Source organism: Mauremys mutica, chromosome 8, assembly GCF_020497125.1.
Source record: "Mauremys mutica isolate MM-2020 ecotype Southern chromosome 8, ASM2049712v1, whole genome shotgun sequence".
NCBI classification, from domain to species: domain Eukaryota; kingdom Metazoa; phylum Chordata; order Testudines; family Geoemydidae; genus Mauremys; species Mauremys mutica.
Genome location: NC_059079.1, coordinates 93,644,695 through 93,667,593, shown reverse-complemented (window position 1 = coordinate 93,667,593; position 22,899 = coordinate 93,644,695). Strand labels below are relative to the sequence as shown.

Here is a 22,899-nt window from a genome sequence, read left to right as displayed (position 1 = left end):
CAGACTCCATTGTCTAAAAGTGGACCCATTTTAAAACCACTTTGCAGCCAGTGTGAAAACCTAGCATGAACATTACTTACCCTGTGATGACTATCACTTGCTTGGTAGTCACTGAAGAGTGGAGGGTGACTTGCTAGATTGTACTTGCTACCCTCTTTGAATACACTGATCCTTTGGGCAGTCAGTTTGGCTGATGAATAAAACCTAGATTCTGGTGCCTCTCCAACCCTGTTGAAATGGTCCCTTGACCCAAAGCTGTGGTGGAGAAAACGGTGAGGTGATTCTTCCTCTGGAGGCTCCAGTTCCTGGCCATCTTCATAGACCTGCTTTAATACCCGGCCACTGTATCCTGAAGAGATTTTGAACCTCACTTTGCGGGGTCTTGCCTCATACCTCTGGCTTAGTTTCTTCTGAACCTCATCCATTGATATGGATTTCATGCAGTGTCTCCCAGAAATCGACTCAGCAAAGAGATCTTTGGGTTTACAAGAAAAGCCTCTTTATTTTCTCCCTACCATGCAATGTATAATTCAGGGTTCCTATTAGGTCCTCTTGTGTTACAGTCAAGCTGACACCACTGTATTAAATATTGATGGATGCTCATGAAATGGAATGTAATTGTGGTGGTGAAATATAAGGAAGTTTCACTGAACTCCCCTGAATGATGGATGAGCTGGTTCACAAACACGAACAGGCATTAACATGGGAAGCATGAAATTAAACTGGGACACACCGCACTCGGTCTCTAGCCATGGGAACCCTCTCTCTGTATATTGTGATCAGAATCATCCCAAATATACCACACGGGCAGCTTTTAGTAGTTTTCTGAAAAGGCTGAAAGTTGTGAGGACAAGTTCTCAGGAAAAGCAATCCATCTACTCCAATAGCATATGTAAATAGTTCTCCTCCCCATTCCTGCTCTGAAAACCTAGAAGTAAAAAGCTCTATTTCATTTTAATCCAAATGTGTTTCTCTACAGTTTGGTGGAGATCTAATTAAGATTGTCTCTTTCTTTAGCTTTAAATCCCTATTTGTAATTCTCACTGGCTTGCTGGGCCTTTTAACCAGTCTGGTTTTGCTCATCTGTTTTTAAAGGCAACTTCCCCACCACCACAAGAAACCCAGGAGGCCTGATTCTCCACTGCCCTGCACCTTGTGTAGTCATTTATGCCTGTACAGTAGGTCTGATTTGGTGCACTCACTTTACACTACACAAGGTGCAAGGCATTGGAGGATCAGGCCCAAGATCCTCACTGCCTGAACTCTTTTCTTCAATGCAGAAAAACAGCAATTGCTACAGCTGTTATGCAGCTATTTTTTTTCCCCATGGTAGCTCCAACAGTAAGGCACTGGTAACTGTAGCAAATATCTACAGTATCTGATAGGAGTCCTAGTTTAGCCTCCAACTGAAGCACCTTTAACGTCTTGGCATTCACAATGCCCCCCGTCCATATTGCAGCTAGCCTCAGGTCTCTTGCTTTTCAGTACGAGGGCACTGTCAAGGATCTCTGCCTATGTCTTAGTGGCATGCACTTCACTGCTCTGGTAAAGTAGGTATTAGGCCTTACTGTTCCCATTCCCAACTGTGCATTTCAGGCTTTTCTTTCATGTCCAGGGAGATGTACGCTAAGTAGCAAAATGCATCAGCAGAATAACTGTCACCTGGCATTTAAAGATCCTATAACAATCTACTTACATGAAGTACCTGGAGCAATAGCTGCAATCTCTGACTTTTTGCTTAGAATCCCTGATATTACAGTAAACTGTATTCATAATTAAATGTGATTTCATTGAGTGGTGCTTAAACTAAGCTTTCTGTCTGCATCCTTCCCAGACTATCTTCCCCATGGCTGAAAAATAGAGCTTTTTAAAGCAACATGTTCTCAACAGATTCATTATATTATATTATCATGACTACTTTATGAAACATTAGAAAGACAACCCAGGAGGCTACATATTAACGAATCGCTAAGCATTCAAATGGTGCCTGGAGAAAAAATTGTGCAGTAGAGACCTCCTACAAGTATAACCCTGATGTATCGAAAGCGTCTTCCATTTTGACAAGTGCTGCTTTAGTGAGTTCCTTTGCACTTCTGGAGCCTTGCAATAAGCAAATATCACCTTCACCATAGGTTTAAATGGCAAATATTCTGCCCACATACTGTATGCATACACCCCATTCATTTCAAAAACACACTAAAAAGACTGTAATATTCATCTTCATCCCAACCTCCTACTTCACATAAAAATTAAAAATCTAACCTCTCTGCCCAGAATGAATGTGCTTTGTGATCATGCAGCTCAGATCCTAGTGCATTTCTATTTCAAATTAGATGTCACCACCTGTGTTTAAAATACATACCATATAAACTGAGCCTCGGTATTGTTCCATTTCTTTATACACAAAGACCAACTTACATTAATTTGATATGAATCTTACTTTACAAAGGCACTTTAGTCTGATGATTTTTATTTTAGATTAAGAGAACAGGAAACAAAAGTAAAGAATCCATGACACAGTGTAGTGTGACCATCCCTTCTGTAACAATCTGTACTTGAACATAAAATGGTTGCTGATAAACTCCATAGTCATTTATAGGTGCTGTCTGATTCATGAGAGAGTCATCATTATTGTCTAGCTAAATACACCACACATTCATTTTGGCCCTATTATTTTAGGAATGGAATTATAACCTCATCCTCTCCATTACTACAGTTGTTCTAAAAAAAACCCAATGAGGATCAGGGCCCTGTTGCACTTGGCATTTTATCCTATGCATAGTGGGTGCTATGAAGAAAGGTTATGGGAGACAAGATAAATGGGGTATCTAGGCTGGCATCACTGGCCCAGCAGAGGGGATAAAGGGTAATGTGATAAGAGACTAGCTCAGATCTGTAGGAAGCAGCAAAGCTAGCTTGAAAGCAAGAACTTGCTGCAGTGGGGAAGGAGGGACTAAAGGTTTGGCTACACTTGCAGCTGTACAGCGCTGGGAGTTAAAGCTGTCTTCGTACAGCTGTGTAGGGAAAGCGCTGCAGTGTGGCCACACTGACAGCTGACAGCGCTGCAGTGTGGCCACATTTGCAGCGCTGTTGGGAGTGGTGCATTATGGGCAGCTATCCCAGCGTTCAAGTGGCTGCAACGTGCTTTTCAAAAGAGGGGGGTGGGGTGGAGTGTGACAGGGAGCGTTGGGGAGACAGAGAGAGAGTGGATTTTTGGAGCTTACATTGTGTCAGCTCCCTGCCTTGCAAGTTCTAAGGACTGGAAGATACACAGCACCAACCTTCAATCATTTTAAAAGTTTCGACCCCTTCCCTCACCCCTCTCTCATTCACTAAATGCAAATAGCCTTCAGACCAGATAAGCAGCTGCTCCAAAATGGACCCCCCCCCACCCCAGGCTGCTTCTCTCTTCAAGCAATCACTAGCTATGGACATTCATCCCTCTGCCTGCCTCTGCTCGAGCAAACAGGAGCTGTGTTTATTTTTTAGATAAGCAGCTCCGGGAGCCCCGAGTTCACAACAAAACAAAGAGAGGCATCACAACAAAACAAAGAGTGTTATCTTTACTTTAAAAGCATTATGGGAAGGTTCCGGAGGTCAGTTACAGTGTAGTAAGATTAATCACTGTTTACACTGGCACCCCAGCACTGCAAGAGCAGCGCTGTTCTCTTTATTCCTCTCGTCGAGGTGGAGTACAGCCAGCACTGTAGCCAGGGAGATACAGCGCTGTATGTGCCTTGCCAGTGTGGACGGGGAGTGAGTTGCAGTGCTGTAAAGCCACCACCAGCGCTGTAGCTCTCAAGTGTAGCCAAGCCCTAAAAGTGTTCAGATCCGGAAGTGCTCTGGAAGCTAATTTTAGCAGTTACATGTCTGATGGATGGAAGGGCAGGAGGCTAGTGGGGGCATTGAGGAGGCCAGAAAGGAAAAGTTTAGAGTAACTGAGATAGAAGACACCATATCAAGGCATACACGAGAGTTTTAGCTGTCAGGCTCAAGAGGAAAGGTTGAATCTTTGAAATGTGGAGAAAAAATGTCAATGTTTTGGTATAACCTGAATGTGTGGGGAGAAGGAAAGGAAGGAGTCAATGACTGGTTATGAGGCTGAAGGGTAGGGTGGATGGGGTATTAACAGTGTTAGAGAATGGGAGAAATGCAAATGCATTTGGGAAGAAATAGAGGGCACTCGATTTTAGCCATAGGAAATTTAAATTGTCAGTGGAGGAGGAGATGTAAGAGAAAGAGAGAGATTCCTCTACTCTTAGCTTCCCCTCCGGGTTCCTCTGCCATAGGGGACAAACCATCCTAAGTTAAGGAAAGGTGTTTACTCAGAGAGGTGAAATTCACTCCTGAAGGGTATAAGTGGGACATACAGTAGCAAACGCAAGAAGAACCAGTGGATAGCATTTCCAAATGCACCTAAGTGACTTTAAATGAAATTTTAGCTCCTAACTCACTTAGGTGCTTTTAAAAATTTTCCTTGAGCACTTCTTTGAAAACTCTACCCACTGTGCATATTTTAATACCCTACACTTAGATTTCAATTGCAATTCATTGTTCATACGTTATAAGAAATTTATTTTTATTGCCCTGTGTGGACTTTGGATACTTTACCAAGGGAATTGGGTGCAGTTTCCCTTTATCATCTTTTTATTGTATTTGCTCTGTGTATTTAAGAACCTTCTAACAGTTAGGGTTTGAATTCTCAGAATTGGCCTTTTCAAATCACTCAGCTAGTCTTGCACTGGAATAATGGTGCATTATTCCATTTTATTCCTAGGATAATGTGCTTCCAGCAAGTGGTGTCAGAATGAAGATGAGCAAATTTGGGATGCTTTTAGTTTTGCACAGTCAAAATGATGGTGATGTGTCTGGATCTGGGTCCAATTTTACCTAAAATCTCCAAGTTTGAAGGATGGAGGGTTGAATAAATGACACTGGTTTTTGCCCAACTCTAGCCCTAGATACCTTATACTTAGCATTCTCCCCAAACCCCAGGACTGTCTCACCATCACCACCTTTGCTACTATGCCTGGTGGATACTAACCAACTTTTTAAGAGGCTTTTCTCTGCAGTCACTAAATTTTAAAGCATCTAATCTTTACCTCTTTCTGAATCCTTACCCAGTAAAAAGAAAATTCCCAGCATATTTGATCCCACAGGGATGATGACAAGAATTAAAGAAAAAGCTTACTTCCTTTTTAAAGACAGCTACTGGCAAAATCTGACATCCTTAAACTGACCCCACTATTCAGCTGCCGTTGAGCCTGTGGACTATCAGATTTGACCATGTCATTGTTCTGACACTCAGCGAATCAGAAACAGGAAAAGGTGACTTGTCTGTCAAACAGGATGAGACAATTTCACTTTACCCATTGAAGCTAATTTTGCTGAAGATATTATGCTGATTACAAGAATTTTGTATTATCTCATAATACCAGAGCATGTACTTAGGGAATGACTCATCTCAGACGTCCCTATACCCACCTGCCCAAGGAAGGCATAAGTGCAACAGATGTCTGGGAGCCATCTTCTCTGCCAAGGAAGGGGGTCTCCCATTATTATAGATGGGCTCAGACTTGAACCAGAAATCCAGTACATGTGTCAAAATGCTATACCAAAGAGAGTCATTTCCTAAACCCAGGTTTCAGAGTGGTAGCCATGTTAGTCTGTATCAGCAAAAACAACGAGCAGTCCTTGTGGCACCAAGACTCCTCGTTGTTCTTCCTAAACACAGTGATTCAGCATATTACACCTCCGTTTGGCATCAGGGAAAACCCTGTAAAACAGTTTCCCATTTCAGGTTAACCCAACAGACATCGTTCTGTGTTTTTTAGTAGGAGTTGAAGAAGCAAAATGTTCACTCTGGCTCCAGTTCTGCTTCCATTAGTCAATGAGAGAATTGCCATTGTTTTAGTGGGCCATATTTTACTCATGCTGAGTAGTATTACTCTGCATATATTTATATTGAAGAAAATGATCCAATTGAGAGAGTACAGTACTCCTCTAAGTAAGGGTGGGCAACAGTTGGCCCAAAGAGAGATGGATCAGACCCTTTTTAGCTAAAGTAAAATGAACTAGAAGAAATGTGGATATTCTTTGCTAATTTCAGCAGACCTCAAACTGAGCCGGAACTCCACCACATGCTCCAGGAATGAGGCCCCATCAGACTAGGTAGGTGAAACACTGTACATAATTTGTACATAATGTATCACAACTCAGAGATCCTCCTAGTGCGATGAGATTGTGATGTTTACAGAACAAGTGCTGAACCTCAATCGTAATGTTAAGTTGGGGGTTTTCCTACATGAATACAACTGGTTTGAGTGGACTAGGTCTTTCTCTTAAAACATTTGCCCAGTGCTAGATTAGAGCGATGAGATGATAAATCAGCTTTGCTTCTATGGATCAGCTTATAGAACACTAAATATAATCACTAACCCCACCAAGGCACACTTAGCTGTAGCCACATGAAAATCACCTTTTAAATGTAGATAATACATTTCATCCAAATATGCCCCCCAAATAATATAGTATCAGTGAAATGCAGCCACTTCTGCCCTAGGAAGGAGGCGTGAAACAGTGCAAAGTTCAGTGCAAGTAGAGGACATTTAGGCTAAGAACATCACTGCAAGCTTTACCCTTACACAGAGTGTCATGGGACCTTTAAATGTTCACACATCAGGACTATAGATGAGCAAATAATTTATTCAAAAATTATCATTACTCTTTATTACTACTATTAAAGTAGCAACCAAGATCTGCATCCCTTTGTGCTAGGTGTTTTACAGAGTCAAAGGGTATGTCTATGTTTAAATCAAACATGTGATTGCAGCATATGTAGACATGCCTGAGCTACCTTTGATCTAACTAGCTCAAACAACAATGGCAGTCAGGGGCGGCTCTAGGGATTTTGCTGCCCCAAGCACGGCAGGCAGGCTGCCTCTGGCGGTTTGCCTGCGGAGGGTCCATCGAAGCCGCGGGACCAGCGGACCCTCCGCAGGCAAGCCGCCGAAGGCAGCCTGCCTGCCGCCCTCACGGCGCCAGCAGAGCGCCCTCTGCGGCTTGCCACCCCAAGCACGCGCTTGGCGTGCTGGGGCCTGGAGCCGCCCCTGATGCCAGTGAAGCCCTGGCAGCATGACCGTCCTAACAGCTGGAGTACATACCCAGGCTTCCAGGTCTGGTTATATAGCCCAGGCCTCTTGCTATTTCTACTTCCTGCCTGGATAATTCCTTACATCTTGGAATGAGTTTTCCCATGTGAATACTTAGACCTTCAACAGCTTAGACCTTCAACAGCTGGTGTCTCTGAATAGTCTCTAATATTTTGTTGGTTCCACAAACGTTCCTGCCAGTGAATTTACTCGTTATCATTAACGGAGAGGGCGCACAAAAGCTGTGTGAACTGGGTTGAAGTGAATTGATGCTTGTGACACTGGTAAACCACATGCCAGCTCTGGCCAAGGCCATAGGCATTAGCTAAGAATTGAGAAACTCATAGCTGGAAATCTAACCAGCTCACCTGTATGTTAGTTTTATTCAAAACAGGTATGAGTCTTATAAGAATGTATGTAGCGTTTAGAGCAGTGGTGCCCAAACTTTTCCTATCGCGCCCCTTCTTACTAGTAATGAAATCTGTCCGCACTTCCCCCCTCCCCCACATTACAGCACAGTGGCTCAGCAGAGGAGCCTGGGCTGAAGATGGAGCTGGGGGCAGAAGTGGGGATGGGGGAGGAGCTGGGGCCTGAGGGCAGAGAGGGAATGAGGGCAGAGCTGGACTGGGGGTGGAGTGGAGCTGCAGCTTGGCTGGGGCCAGGACCAGAGTGAAGCTGGGGGCAGAGCAGGGCTGGGTGGCACTTCTTCCCCACCCCCTATGGGAGCTGGCTTGGGCCCTGCCACGTATCCCTCCTGAATGCTCCTTCCCACCCCCTTGGGGGCACACCTCACAGTTTGGGGACCACTGGTTTAGACTCTCAGAAATGCTTGTATGTTGCTGCATGCATTAATCTCACCTGTCATGCTGGTATTCTATGCGATAAGGAAACAGGGAAGTTTTGCTTTATAACAACTTTGAACATGTTTGCTCTGATCTTGTGAACCCAGGCACAGGAATCATCCCCGCACTCACCCATTAAGGAGACCTACCCAGATTAAACGGGCCATTAAGAAACAGCACAGTACAAGGCTTGGTGAATGGCCCTATCACACCTTGGAAATGCTACATGCAAGGAAGCTCGTCTTGTGGACTGGAAGGCCGAATGCAAACATAAAACAGAGTCACAAGACAATGTGTTGTCTCTTTGCTGTTTGAACTCTCACAGGGCCAGAGACACTGAATGAAGGCAGAGATCCCCCGGGGTTCGCCCTGGGTCTCCCTGGAAAGACATTTTGAATTAACAGATTACCATCTCTGTCATTTTAAGGAATAAGAGATAGTAACTCATTTGTGTGCGTATATTTGCTTGCTTTAACCTGTAAATGATTCTCTTTTTTCTGTTTCCTAGTTACTAAATCTTTAGTTAGTTTATTACAGAATTGGCTGCAGGCATTGTCTTTGTTGTGTGATCTAAGATACAAACTGATGTAAGGTAAGTGACTGGTCTCTTGGGACTGGAAGCAACCTGAATAGTTGTGATTTTTGGTGTAAGGGACCATTTATCACTAAGTCCAGCTTGCTGGGGTGGCAAGATAGACTGGAGAGTCTGGGACTCCATAGTAAGACTTATGTGATCCAGGAGTTCACATTTGTTACTGGCTTGGTGAAATCTAATTATAGAACATATCACCAGTTTGGGGTGGTCTGCCCTGTTTTTGACAGTCTGCCTAAGGTAGGCAGTCGCAGGTGTGAGTCACTCCAGATAGCATGACAATAATTTTCCTGGAAAATGTGTTACAGTATTTGCGCTGCTCCGGAAAGGAACTTGAGCCCAAATTTTCAAACCTGGATGCTTAAAGTTAGGCACCTAACGGTAGGCAGTGTGATTTTTGGATGTGCCGTCCCTAGGGAGGGCGCGGGGCCCGGGACATAAGCGCTGAGTTTCTAATCTGCCAGGGGGAGCACCCAGGCCCTGCCCCCACTCCACCCCTTCCCCCAAGGCCCCACCCCCGCCTCTTCCTGCCCCCACCCCACCTATTCCCTACCCAGTTCTGCCCCCCTCCCCCGAGCCCTTGAACCTCTCCCCCCACCCCCAGCATCTCCTGACACTCCAGGCAAAACATCTGATCCACGGTAGGCCCTGAGAGGGAGGGGGTGGCACAATCGGTGGGGCCCACCGGTGGGCAGGAGGCATTAGGGGGAGGATCTGGTAGGGGAGGCTCCTCCTTGCCCCCCTGCCCACCTGCCCCTCACTCCCCCCAGTTTGCTTCCTCAACCCACTCGCCTGCCAGCCTCACATCCCCGCCTCCCTCCCGCAGGCCCCCGCAAAGCGTGGGGTCCGGGGTGGCCACTCTGATTCGCTGTACCCTAGGGACAGCTCTGTCCAAAGTCCATGGGAGCTGCAGGCGCTCTGCCCCTTTTGCAGACAGAAAATGGATTGCTCTTCACGGTGCACTTCCGCGCATTTTCCCCATCAAAAGGGGGCTTCTCCCCTTGGAAGCAAAACGTTATGTGAAATTGCACAAGAGTAACTGCAGAAGGTCCAAAGCAGAGCACAAGAACCAAGGGAAACGGGGCAGAGAGCGGCACTTCAGAAAGTGTTACAAAAGCAAATCCCAGTAGTTGCAAGTAGGTAGCTTTTCTCCTGCATTAAAGCCTAATAGCAATAGTATGTACTGCTGAAATGGACAGTCCATCCAAACAAAAATATACATGCTCACCCCATGCCCAAGCCAAAGCTTCCTAAAGTGCACCTCCTGCTAAGATTTTTGAAAGTGTGGCTATTAGTCTTCTATTTTCCTCCCACGTTTTTATGGAAACGTCTTACTATATAGTGGTAGCTACTGATTAGATATATTCAGTTTCCCAAGAAATGCCCAACGAGTCCTGATGGCAGTGAAAAAAAAGATCACTAAATGATTATTAGTAGCTGCTAATCCTTTTTCTTTGATTTGCTTAAACACCCCAGATCCTTCGTATTCAAACTTTTTGTTCATGTCTGTTAGAAAAAGGGCCACATTCTGTCCCCATTATCCCCATGCAGCCTTATTAAAGGGCACATGTGTAATCAAACGCAGAATCTGATCCAGTGAGACAACTAGAAAATAACTCCTTATCTTCGCTTGCTCATTGCCCTGGTTATGCATGTACAACGAGGGAACTGCAAGATGCTATCTGAAATCAAAGAGAGTTGAGAGCACTCAGCAGCTGGCAGAATCAACCCCCTAATGAGAGACTCCAGTTCCATCCTCAGAAACTGGAGGTATCTCTGGTGAAAGTGAAACCCATCATGGTTTGAGAGGTTATGCTCATGACAGCAGAGAAGGGGGAAAAAACCACATTTGCAACTACAGCACACAGGCTTAAAGCCACTAAGAAACAGAAATCAGTGAAAATTATTTCAAAGTGGCAAGAAACCTAACTCAGAAAACACATCAGAGCTAGTTAAACAATAGTCAGAGAGATGAGGAAGTGTTGGGTCCTATTCGGGTGTTTCTGAGAACATGTCGATTCCTTTAGTGTACACAAGGAGGAGCAATGGAAGGAAAATGTAAACTGCTTCAGAGTTCAGCAATGACCTGCATACAAGCATAGGGAGAATGCTGCCAGCTGGCTAGCAAGAGGAAATTCTGATATTCTTTATCTTTAAAATAAACGCCTATAAAAAGACCTACCTTTCCCTCAGTGTGAGAGTGAGCATCTGTGAAAACCAAAATAAGTTCCATCCTTTGCAAACTGCTCCATTTGTGTGTGAACTGAATGCACACTCCTGGGCTTTGATTGACCCTCCAGCATGATGGACCATCTCCGCCCCCTTGAGTAACTCTCTGCTTTTTCTATTTCTCTTCCCCCTGAACTCCTGATTCCAATAGCCTGGGGCAGCTGATTAGAGTAGCCAAACAAATAGTGTTTCTGCTGCTCTCTCAGCCATGCTATAAAAACCTGCCTTCCCTTTGTGTACCTTTCAAGCTTAATTTTAATTTTGTTCTCACAATGTAGTTTTTATGCAATCCTCAGTCAGGGAGGTGGACATCAAAGGGTATGTCTACCTTGCTATCAGAGGTGTCATTGCAGCTCAGGTAGGCATAGCCACACTAGCTTTAAGCTAGCTTGATATATTTAGCTATTCTAGCCAATAGCAATGAAGCTGCGGTGGCACAGGCTTCGGTGTGGGCTGTACAAGGGAACTCTGGGTAGGTGGCTGAAGCCGGCACCACCACATCTACACTGCTATTTTTAGCCATGCCAGCTAGATGAAAGCTAGCACAGATAGGCCTACAATCACACCTCCAATTGCACTGTAGACAGGACCTGAGTGACATCAGTTGTGTTGGCATGTTACTGCATCCACAAAAACAGGCATCAGGCTGAGGCCTGCTTTCAAAATCAGATACTCCAATCTTTCATTTTCTCAGTGACATGCTCCACTATCAGTAAATTGTGCTAGCAGAACAACCTGTTGCTAGCAAGGTTCTAGAGCAGTTTCCCTTACCAGCATGGACATTGATTTTTTTTTCCCTAAGGACCAAGGCATGATATAGCCTAGCCCTTACATGGCGTGGGTTTAGAGCATGATTATCACATGATGTCCAGACAATGTAACCTGTCTATGCCAGTCAGGGAACCTATGTTACAATCTTGCCAAATACAGTGTATTTTTCAACCATGTGAACATCTCTCTCTCTCTCTCTCTCTCTCTCTCTCTGTGTCTCTATTCTGTCTTTATTTATTAGACTGATATGAGATCATTTGTATCTAATTCTCCAAATCTCCCTAAATTGTAAGGATTAATTTACATAACAGTAATAGGTTAAAAGAAACACTTAGGAACAGATATCTGAACCTCCGGTCTCGTAATGCAATGGAATAAGGATACATTTGAGTTACTTTAACTCCAACTCTCCTATAAACTGTACCTCAATGCTGAGTTAGGGGGCTTTACCCCATTACAACCCTCCCACTCAGAGCTTTTCCACCACGTGGTCAGGAACTGTAGTTTTTCAGTCAACTTTGAAAAATATGCTTCCTTCAGTGGCCAATCTTCCGTTTTAGACAGAAGCCTGGGCCATTAATATAAGAATTGTTGTGCTCCTGTTGGCTAGAAACACTTGGGAACCATAAACATTGATATATTGTTGCAAATAATGCTCTCATTTGCATCTGGGTTTAATTAGGTAACTGAAGTCTGTGGTCAGACCTGTGCAAAGAATTGCTGAGGAGAGCTGAGACCAGCTTGCAGAAGCTGGTTAGACAGCTGCTCGTGTCTGCTGCTTCTTGGAAACCTGTTCTTTTCTTAATAAAGGTTATCAGTATAGGTTAAGGCTTTGTTAGGTAATTCCAGGGGGATATTTTGTAATTCTTCAGTGCACAAAGGAAAAAAAATGGCAGGAGGCAGAAAATAGAGAAAGAGATGGGGCCTTAACAGGCATGAAAAGGAAGAGGCTGGCAAGAAGAAAAACTAACAAGCTCCCTCATCTCTACTTCCTATCCCAAGCTTTGGGTATTAGTGCAATTAGTACAACCCATCCCCAGGCCTGACGAAAGGGCTGCAGTTCTGAAGATGACGTCCGAGAAAAGCTCACAACACAGCTGAAAACTGGACAGTGGGTGGGGGACAACAGGCACTTATATAAGAAAAAACCCCGAATATCGGGACTGTCCCTACAAAACTGGGACATCTGGTCACCCTATGCACAGAGCAGCAATGGCTTCGGTGTAGTGTAAGAAATGTGAGGTAGTCAGGTATGGACTAAGCCAGAGATCTTTGCAGTGGATTGAGTTTAGACTGGGTTTACAGCCTAAGTGTGAGGCCAAATGACAGAGAGATTTCAGGGTTTGGGTTCAACAGTGACAAAACCTCATGAGCTGGTCTCTCTACATTTTAATTTAAATCACATCCAATCCCCTCCTTGACTGCAACAAGATTTTTAGGGAGGGGAGAATGCATTGTGGCCCAGATCCCCAGAAGTACATGAGCAGTAGGGTTGCCAACTTTCTAATTGCACAAAACCAAACACACTTGCCCCACCTCCTTCTCCGCCTCTTCCCCGAGACCCTGCCCCCTGCCCTGCCCCTTCTCCGAGGCTCCGCCCCTGCTCATTCCATCCCCCCCTCCTTCTGTTGCTCACTCTTTCCCACCCTCACTCACTTGCTCGCTCGCTCACTTTCATCAGGCTGGGGCAGAGGGTTGTGCAGGAGGGGGTGAGGGTGAGAGCATTAGCTGGGGGTGCAGGCTCTGGGGTGGGGCCAGGGATGAGGGGTTTGAGGTATAGGAGGGGGCTCTGGGCTGGGGGAGGTGAGGGGTTTGGAGTGTGGGAGGGCACTCCGGGCTGAGGCAGGGGATTGGGGTGTGGGAGGAGGTATTGGCTTTGGGCCAGGGTGTGGACTCTGGGGTTGGGCTGGGGCCAAGGGGTTTGGGGTGCAGGAGGAGGCTCCAGGCTGAGGCAAGGGGTTGGAGTGTGGGAGGGGGCTCCAGGCTCTGAGCTGGGGGTGCGGGCTCCAGGGTGGGGGCAGAATTGAGGGTTTGGGGTGCAGGAAAGTGCTCAGGGATGGGGCAGGGGGTTGAGGCATGGGGGGTGCAGGGTGCAAGCTCTGGGAAGGAGTTTGGATGCAGAACAGGGCTTGGGGCAGGGAGTTGGGTCATGGAATGGGGTGCGGGCTCCAGGAGGGAGTTTGGGTGTGGGAGGGGACTCAGGGCTGGGGGTTGGGATGCAGAAGAGTTTTGGGGTGTGGGATCCAGGTGGCCCTCACCTCAGGTGGCTCCCCGCAAGTGGTGACATGACCCTCAGCTCCTAGGCGGAGGCACGGCCAGGAGACTATGCATGCTGCCTCCAACCACAGGCACTGCCCCTGCAGCTCCCATTGGCTGTGATTCCCAGCAAATGGTAGCTGTGGGACCAGCATTTGAGGTGGGGGCAGCACACAGAGCCCCCGTGGTCATCCCTCTGCCTAGGAGCCAAGAGACATTTCAATGCTTCTGGAATTCACACAGAGCCAGGTAGGGATCCTGCCAACCCCATGCCAAGTGGACTTTTAATGGCCCAGTCAGCGGTGCTGACCAGAGCTGCCAGGGTCCCTTTTCAACCAGGTGTTCAGATCAAAAACCAGACACCTGGCAACCCTAGTGGGGTACTGGAACAATTTTTGTAGTGGGGGTGCTGATGAGTTTGTGATAGGCTGCCAGCATTAAATTCTCCAGAAATGTTTTGAACAAAATCAGTTGCTTTTATTTTATTTTTTTTTCCTGTGGGTAAATTTCCCTGCTAATGAGGGGGATTTTTAAGGTTTGCCCAAACAAACCCCTCAAAAATAATTAAGAAATGATACAATCAAAGAAACAAAGTTAGCTTGTCATGCTAGTCCTCTCCAGGGCCTGGTCAGAACTTGCTTTCTCTGGGAATGAAGGAAGAATGGCCAACAACTTATATTATTGTTTTATTTATCTTAAAAGGGGATGGAAGATAACTCTATTGAAAGCAGGGCTCTTTTCTGTAAGCAGGGGAAAGAAAGAAGCCAAAAAGTAGAAAGAGAAAGAAAACGTCTGGCATTGAAGTAGGAGCCTGACCTAGGCTTATCAGCTCCTAGGATTCTTCCCCTCTCAATGTCCACCCCATCATTCTGGCCCATTAGCCTCTACACCTACTCCCTCCCTCAAGAGAGCTTCCCTACCATCCCCCCCCAGGAGCCCCAGCCTCCGTCATCCCCATCCCCACTCCTTACCCCTCCCTGCTGGCAAGCTTCAAGTCTGTCTCACTTCCCAGTCTCTGCTGCCATTTCAGCACATTGAGGACCCCACACGCAGAGCAGAACCCAGGTGCTGCACCAGCGATGCTCTCAGCCACGTGACTGCACCACTGGCCTTTCTCTTGCCAAATTAAGTACTTGAATGTGGATGGGGGTGTGCACGCTGCCCTCTACTGAATGGAATGAGACCTTCTCAAATGAGTGGCGTAGGCCCTCTATTGTTAACAACTAATGGAGACTCAGCACTGCCAACCCCAAGTGTTCAAAAATCAAGAGTCCCCCCGCCATCAAGAGATTGGCTTAAAAATTATGATATTTAAAAAAATAATACATTTGGTGTTCTTTTTATTTGCTTTTGAGTTCTGCTCTGCTGCTGTCATAAAGTCCCAAGAAGCCAAGCTATGCAGCATGTGGCAATTCTGAAGCAACAGGGAGCCACTGGCTATGGATCTGTTGCAGTATATACATGTTACTTTAAATATCCAGAAGAAAATCAAGATCATCTCTGCCCATCTTGACTGCACAATATCCTATTTTCATTCCACTTTAACAATCTCCAACATGCTTTCTCAAGGGAGTATTATTTACATTTCATTTTAAAATAATGCACTCCCTTCTGGACAGATGCTAACCTATGCCAATTCTATTCTGAACTGACCTCCATATGGTTTACATTACATTCCCAAATGTCCACTGAAGATAGATTAAAAAGACTGTTATTATGTGTAAAATACAATAGTTGATTATTAAATACTTATTGAGGTTCAATAAATCTCTAACACACACACACAATCCAGCTGCTGCTAAGACTAAGACTATATATAGCCCTATATATATATATATAGGGCTATATATAGGAATCAATTGATATATGTTTAATATTAAGGCTGGTCAAATTTTTTGTCAAAACAGCTTTTCAATGAAAAAATGTCATTTTCATTGAAAATGACATTTTTTGAAAAGATTCAATTTTGATAAAAATTTGTCAGTTTTGAAATAAAATGAAGTCAAGTACTTTGATAATTTTTTGAATGGAAACATTTTGATTTTTTTTGTTCCAAAACTAATTTTTTAAATTAAAAATATTAAAGTTTTTAAAAGATCAAAATTGGAACTAATTGGATTTTAAATCAGAATGAAACATTGCAATCAAAATGATCAAAAATGGGGTTTGGGAATTTTGTTTCACAGGAAATTTTGTAATGTTTTGGTTTTGGTTTGGACCACAACAAATTTGGAATGTCCCACAAGATGAAAAATCCGATTCCTGGCCAGGTCTACTTAACATGCAGTATAACCGTTTTTATTAAATCTAAAATGAATACATGCAGGCAAATCCTTGTACTAAAGAACATGGCCAAGTGCGGATTTCTCCAACTATGCTTTATTCTGAAGAAGTCACCAATAGAGAGACCCAAGTCCCTGAACCTCTGTCACCAAAGAGTGGTCTCAAGACTTGACATTGCAAAGTGGAAATATTTCTGAACCTTCTTTTCTTTGTGTTTAGCTTTACAACAGAAAGACAATGCACTATTAGGGGAAAATGCACCACTGTGAGGAGCTTACCTAAGATCCCTGTGCCACTTAAGTCCCCCTGGAGTCCTATTTTGACTTCAGTGGAACTATCACATGAGCGAAGTTATGCATATGCTTGTGCTTTGCATGATCAGGTTTCAATTAATCTGTGACTAATCGCAGCTGCAGAAACAAAATTTTCTTTCTAGGAACATTCACAGGACCAGAGCTTTGCTAGCAGAAAGGTTCACACTATATCATGGGGTTGGCAGGAGGTGAAGACAAAATTTTTGGTAACAATATTTTTTTTACTGTTTCCCCAATTCTGGACTGAAGACACCACAATTAAACAGGCAGACCGTTTTGTGTTTGGCTGCGAGAATTATGATATATAATAAACTACGAAATATTGGTTTCTGATCTGGAAGATTTGTGGGATTTGGGAGTTTCTGTTCTCTTCTGTCCAAGTTCCACTATTGTGTCCATTACTGTGGTTTCGTGTTGTCCTATTATGTTATTATAGCAAATGTAATGCATGTACATGCATGTTTTATTGTCTATGCTGTATGTCCAGTATCCATCGCCAGAATACAGCAGCTATGTACACTTGGTTGCTCTGGCCACATTTCAGACCAACATGACACATTGTCCTACAAGAAGCACAGAGTGAGTTCACCCAAAGTGTGTGAGACGGCTACTAACACAGACAACTCACCCCCAGCCTTCTCAGCCTAGGTATTAGTTTTGAACTTTGGAAACACAAGTAGGATCTTCGGTTGCCAGCCTTCAGAGACAACAACAATAGCAGGTCTGTGTGATGTGTTTGTGAGTGAGTAGGAGGACAAGTTGTTAGATCTATAATTTGTAGCAGCTTGGAAGTGGCACCCCCACTCCCTGCCGTCCACAAGCTAAAAAAAGAGTCAGAGTTCTATGCTTTCCCCAGAGGAGGAGGAGTGTGACATCCATTTACAATACACAACATAACAGCAGGCTTTTTTCTATATTCCCAAGTGAAACGCTGTCATGCACATGCCCTCTGCCAGCTCTCTCCCCCACCACCACCCACCTCTTTCTGACACACACACTTTTAGTATGTGACACCACCCATACATAGCTCCCTTGGTTACAGCCCTGTGTTGAGGGCTATGCAGAGGTATTCTGGAGCTCATGTTTATGCAGGGAGTGCAACTTACGTTCCCCTAATTAGCGATCAAGTTCTGTATCGCCAGCTCTTTGGGTTGGCGACAGCCCAGTGGGCACAAGCAAGAAGTAATCCCTGTGCTCGGGAGGGTCTGGGGATTGTTACTGTGGCCAGTCACTGCACAAGAGGGACAGGGTAGCATTGGTGGAGGCTCACTTTACTTATTCAAATCACTTGGCAAGCATTGTTGTCATTACAGGCAGAGTGCAGAGAGACTCCTCTAAGTTAACGCTCAAGCATTTCCTTTCCATATCTTTCTCAGACATTTCCATTTGGGGCTGAAATCATCCACATTTATGCTCAGCTGGAGAGTGAATTTTTTGGGGCAAGTTTGAGTAAAAAATGGCACAGGCATTATTGAGGATAACGAGTGGGCAGGGAAGGAATGGCAGTACAGTTTGGTTTTATTTTTAAATGTTTGCAACTTAAAAATAAAAAAAGAAAAGATGAAATTCTAGTGTCTCTGTTTCAGTAGAACGTTGAAATATGGGGTCAAATCGGTTTGAAATACCTATCTGTAGACACAGGGACATAGTCTCTGTATCTGTAGAACTCAGTGGGATGTGGTCCTGAGAAAATCAATTCTGATTTGGCAATGTACAAGGGCTTTTAAAAAAAAGACTGCTTTGCCCATGTGCACTGATTGTTGTTTTACAATAGCAGGATTTTCACTAATCATCTCCCAGTGTTCCATTGACACTGAGCATGCAGGTGTATATACACTGAATGGAATTTCACATTTTATATGATCTCTCCATAGTCTTTTAACTCTGCTTACACAAGCATCTGAAAGTTAAGTGGAATTTTTGTTTTTTAATATATAGGAATGAATATACATTATGATATGTGAAGCTGCTAGTGAGGCAAGGCTGAACACAAAAGGGAGGTCAATTGATCTAGGTTCTATTCCTGACTCTGCTTCTGATTGTCTGTATGACTTTGAAAAGGCACACAGTCTGTTCTCCCATTCTGTAAAATGGGATGATATCATCCATCAATATATTTGAAGTGCCAAGTATCATGATCTTTTATTGGACCAACTTCTGTTGGTGAGAGAGACAAGTTGGTCCAATGAAAGCTATTACTTCACCCACCAATCTGGCTACAACAGCACTTCACACAAGTATTATTATGTAAGACATTGTCTCATAACGTCAGAACATGGGGATGGTCAATGAAAAGGTGGCAAATTCAAAATCCATAGAAGGATAGGTATTTTTCACACTACATGGGAATAAACTGTGGAACTCACTGCCACAAGATGTCATTGAAGCCTAAAACTCAGCAAGGTGCAAAAAAGGACTGGATATTTATATGGATAACAAGAATATCCAGAGTTACAATAATTAATGCTGATGAATTTTGGAAGAGAGATATTAAACCTCATGCTTCAGGGTTTAAACACAAACTCCAATGCTTAGTCTCATCCTAATCCTTAACCAGATGGCAGATTATCCCACACTGATTTAGTGCAAGATGGGTTTTTTGCACCTTCCTGTGATGCATCTGGTGCTGGCCAATGTTTGCAGTGGGATACTGGAAAGACGGACCTCGACTCTGAATCAGTGTACCTGTTCCTATGTTATGGAACATACAAAGATGTGCAGAAATCTTGCAAAGTTCTTCAAGGAAAGACTTCACATAGGGCTGGTTAAGGACATTTTGGGCTGTTGTAGTTTATCTTTACAACACCCCAATGGCATTGACAGCCTAAAGAAAACAAAGGTGACGCCTGCTGCAACAACTGAGCTCATTAAGCCTTGACAGTCAGCAGGGCATTGTCCTGCTTCCTAACAACAACAATCCTTTCTCCTTGTGGGAGTGGGAAGACAAATTCCTACGAAGCTGGGCATGTTCATTCTGTCCTCAGTAATTGACTTTTAACTCTCCTCTCTGGGAGGGCAGAAACTTTCACTAGCGATGATGCATCTGGAGACGCAGAAGGGACAAAACATGTATATGTTGGGACTTATTTGATCTAATTTCTGAAAAAGCCAGCTGAGTGCACTAGAGACAGAGGGGAAAGGCCAAAAGATTATGGCTTTCTGGCAGACAAGTTTGTGTGCAAAGACTTGTGGCTACAGTAAATTGTGACAACCACCTGCTTGAGCTCTAGGTATATTGAAGCAGAACGGCGATTCCTGCCCTAACTGTGGTTTCCCAAAATGAAAGTTTTACAACAGAGAAAGTTCAATTTAAAGAAGAACAAAGTTTGCTTTGACTTTAGGAATATATATTGTCATTCAGTGGAAGGCACCCTTTGTAACACAGGAATTGAAAAATAGACAGAACAGGTGGGTACTGGGTGAAACAAAACCAGACTTTGTGATAACTACAGGTAATTTCTCCCAGCTTCTTGCCAGGATGCTGCCATGCCTTCAGCTCCTGTTAACTTCAATGGGAGCTGCAGGCATGCAGCACCTCACAAGCACTAAGCATGTTGCAGGACCAGGACCATTGTTAATTATAAGTATCAAATGGAAGATTTAAAATGAAAGGGGAGGCCTGACAGATTTATAGCTCCAGACACATAATTATAAGAGGAACATTGCTAAATCAATGGGCAGGCAAGATGGTCTAGGCTAGTAGGCTGAGCATGGTGCACTGCTGGGAGCTAGTCAAATCTTGTGTTCTAATCCCAGATTGACACTGATCTGCTGTGTGACCTCATGCAAGTGTATCCACATCTTCCTAGTTTCCCCAGATACAAAATGGGGATAATACTTACTTACCTCACAGGAATAGTACCAGCATTAAATACTGTTGGGAAAGAGCTTTGAAGATTAAAAGCATTATATAAAATGCAAAGTATTATTATTATTATGGTAGCACCTAGAGACTCCAGTTGAGATCAGGGTCCCATTAGGCAATTGGCAAACTCTTGGTAAGAGAAAGTCCCTGCATTTGTATATTTAGACTGTAAATTCTCAGAACAGACAAAGGGTGGGAAAAAATGATTTTATAGGTGGGGAACAGGGATATTATGCAACATGCCTAAAGCCTAAGTATATACTGTCATTGCCATGTGACTGCAATCTTTACAGGTGCTTCCAACAGCAGAAAGTTTAAAAGAGGAGATGGTTGAGTAGTCTGCATATTGCCACAGAACCACAAAGAACACTTGCCATATTAAAGGGTCCAATCCTGTGAGCTGTTGTGCTACTTTGCTTCCTGCATAAAGCAGTGGGAATTGTGGGTATTCAGCACCTTACAGGATCAGACCCCACTTTCAGGTTAGCTTTTAAAACTTCAGAAACCTTCATTCCAATTGTTTGAACCAAATTAGAAAGATTTGCAAAGGGGAAAAGTAGTAAGTGGGTTGGGTTGGAGGGATAGAGTCTTTACAATCTAGATCCTTATTTCAGGTGCTTTTATGTTCAGTCCTCAGTGCAATTTTACCAGTATAGCCAAAGCAGATGAGAGGTTACATGTGGCTTAAGAACAATTAAAATGGATTTATTAACAAAATCAAAATCTATGGGGGGGGGGGAAATTAGCACTATCTAGCGTGCATGCATGTGCTCACCCCCCCACATACACACACACACCCTTATTTTCAGAGGTGCTGAACATCTGAAGCTCTCATTAACCATACTGGACATGTGGGTCCTCAACACTACTGAAAGTCAAGCCCATATTATATACCTGTTTAAATTGAGGGGGGAGGAGGGGGAAATATGACTGGGGCTGTAGAGAGGTGGACAGACCTCCCTCCTCCGGGGTGAGTGAGGGAGTATTACATGCTCCTTGGGGGGGCGGAGCCTAGGCCGCCCTGCCCCCCTTGCCAAAAGGACAGGGGCGTGGCTAGCAGTATAAAAGGCCAGACCCGCAGTCCATTCAGGGGGAAGCTTGCAGAGGGGAAGGATGTCCTGGTTCAGCCCAAGCCCCTGACAAGAACAACAACAACAACTGGCCTGGAGTGCCCGCCACCGTTTACCCAGAGGAACCGGATGATGACTGGATGTCAGAGGTACCCACCCCAGGGGAGGCAGGAAGTGGCCCAGGAGCAGTCCCCGTGTCGGCGTGTTGCAGTTGGATCCCTGCTGATCCTGAGGCATCTGATTCCACCCCTGCCAGGGCCCTGGGCTGGGATACGGTGGAGTAGGGAGGGCCCATGTCCCCCTCCCCCCCCACCCCCGGGTGACCCTTGTGCCTCTGCAAGGGGCTCTCGCTCTGAAGATGAGTGGCCCCAGCCCCTTGAAACTGTTGTTTGCTGGCTGCCTGAGCCCTGCAAGCCCAGGCCCCAGCCTACCTTGAGACTGTAGTGTTTTCTGGTTGCCGGAGCCCCGCCCAGGCTATAGCCAGCCCCTTGAGGCTGTTGTTTGCCAGTGGCCCTTGTTAAGCTGTGATAAGCTTGGTGGTGGGCTACAGCCAGCCCTTCAGTGACCTCCCTCCTCCGGGGTGAGTGAGGGAGTATTATGGGCATAAAGACTCACCAGAAGCACTGGATAGAACTGGAGTGAAAAGAAATCTCTAGTGTTCCCTTAGAAACATGCAACTGAGGTATGGCAGGAATTGGGGTGGTGGGGGGAGAATCTATTTTGCTTTTCCTTGTATCTGGTTTCTTCAATACAGGGCAGGCCATTATTCCCCTTGCTACAAAGGTGGCACATCAGGATGTTAGATCAAAAGCAGGCATCTAAAGAGAAGGTCAGCTGATAAAACAAGGGACACTGATGCCAACAGCACAAATTAAAAGGTACTATTAACTTCCTTCCTGTTCCACATCCAGATAGGACATTTTGTTATGACTTAGAACTAGCAGATAATTAGGGGAGCACTCATGATTATATGATGCCTTATTGAACTGAAAAATGAGGAAGTGTTTACTTAAATGTTATATGCTATTATTGTAGGGCTGTCTTCCCATGTACCGAGCCCCCACAAATCCCATTGACGTAAAGGGAAGACAAGAGTGCTCACCTCCACAGGAACGCTCAGCACCTTGCAGGATAGAACCTTGCAGAACAGCAAATCTGCGAAATGATCCCTAGGCATATTGGACCCATCCCTGCTCTTACTAGAGTTAGTGGTAATATGCCCATTGATTTCAGTGGGAGTAGGAGCAGGCCCTTTGGCTCATGGGAGAAGACCACTAACAATTCTGAACCCAAGTATTGCTAGAAAAAGGAAGTGTGGGCTGAAGTAGTTCCAGGGCTGGCCTTACCATGAGGCAAACTGAGGTGGCCACCTCAGGTGCCAAACTGGGCAGGGGGGGATGCCATTAGAACCCAGAGTGTAGAAAATGGTCTGCTGCTGGTGCATATGTATTCTCTCTGCTGTAGATGCACACATATGGTGGAGTACTGTGCTGGAGGAAGGAGGGCACAAGAGACATAGCATGGAG

General features: G+C 44.8%; 2 protein-coding genes across 3 annotated transcripts in view; one reads left to right on the top strand and one right to left on the bottom strand.

Annotated features, from left to right (window-relative positions):
* Positions 1–22,899, bottom strand: part of GRXCR2 (glutaredoxin and cysteine rich domain containing 2) — a 63,866-nt gene that overhangs the window by 6,672 nt on the left and 34,295 nt on the right. Inside the window, exon 1 of one of the 2 annotated variants that reach the window (XM_045026405.1) lies at positions 81–425. The exons of the other annotated variant lie outside the window; for it this stretch is intronic. Coding sequence (XP_044882340.1) covers positions 81–425 — 345 coding nt within the window. Of the gene's footprint in view, positions 1–80; positions 426–22,899 lie in introns of those variants that run through there. 2 annotated transcript variants of the gene reach the window in all.
* Positions 21,410–22,899, top strand: part of SH3RF2 (SH3 domain containing ring finger 2) — an 80,827-nt gene continuing 79,337 nt past the window's right edge. The window contains exons 1-2 of the mRNA XM_045026403.1: positions 21,410–21,522; positions 22,128–22,251. The gene's annotated coding sequence lies outside the window, so the exon portion shown is untranslated. The remainder of the gene's footprint in view (positions 21,523–22,127; positions 22,252–22,899) is intronic.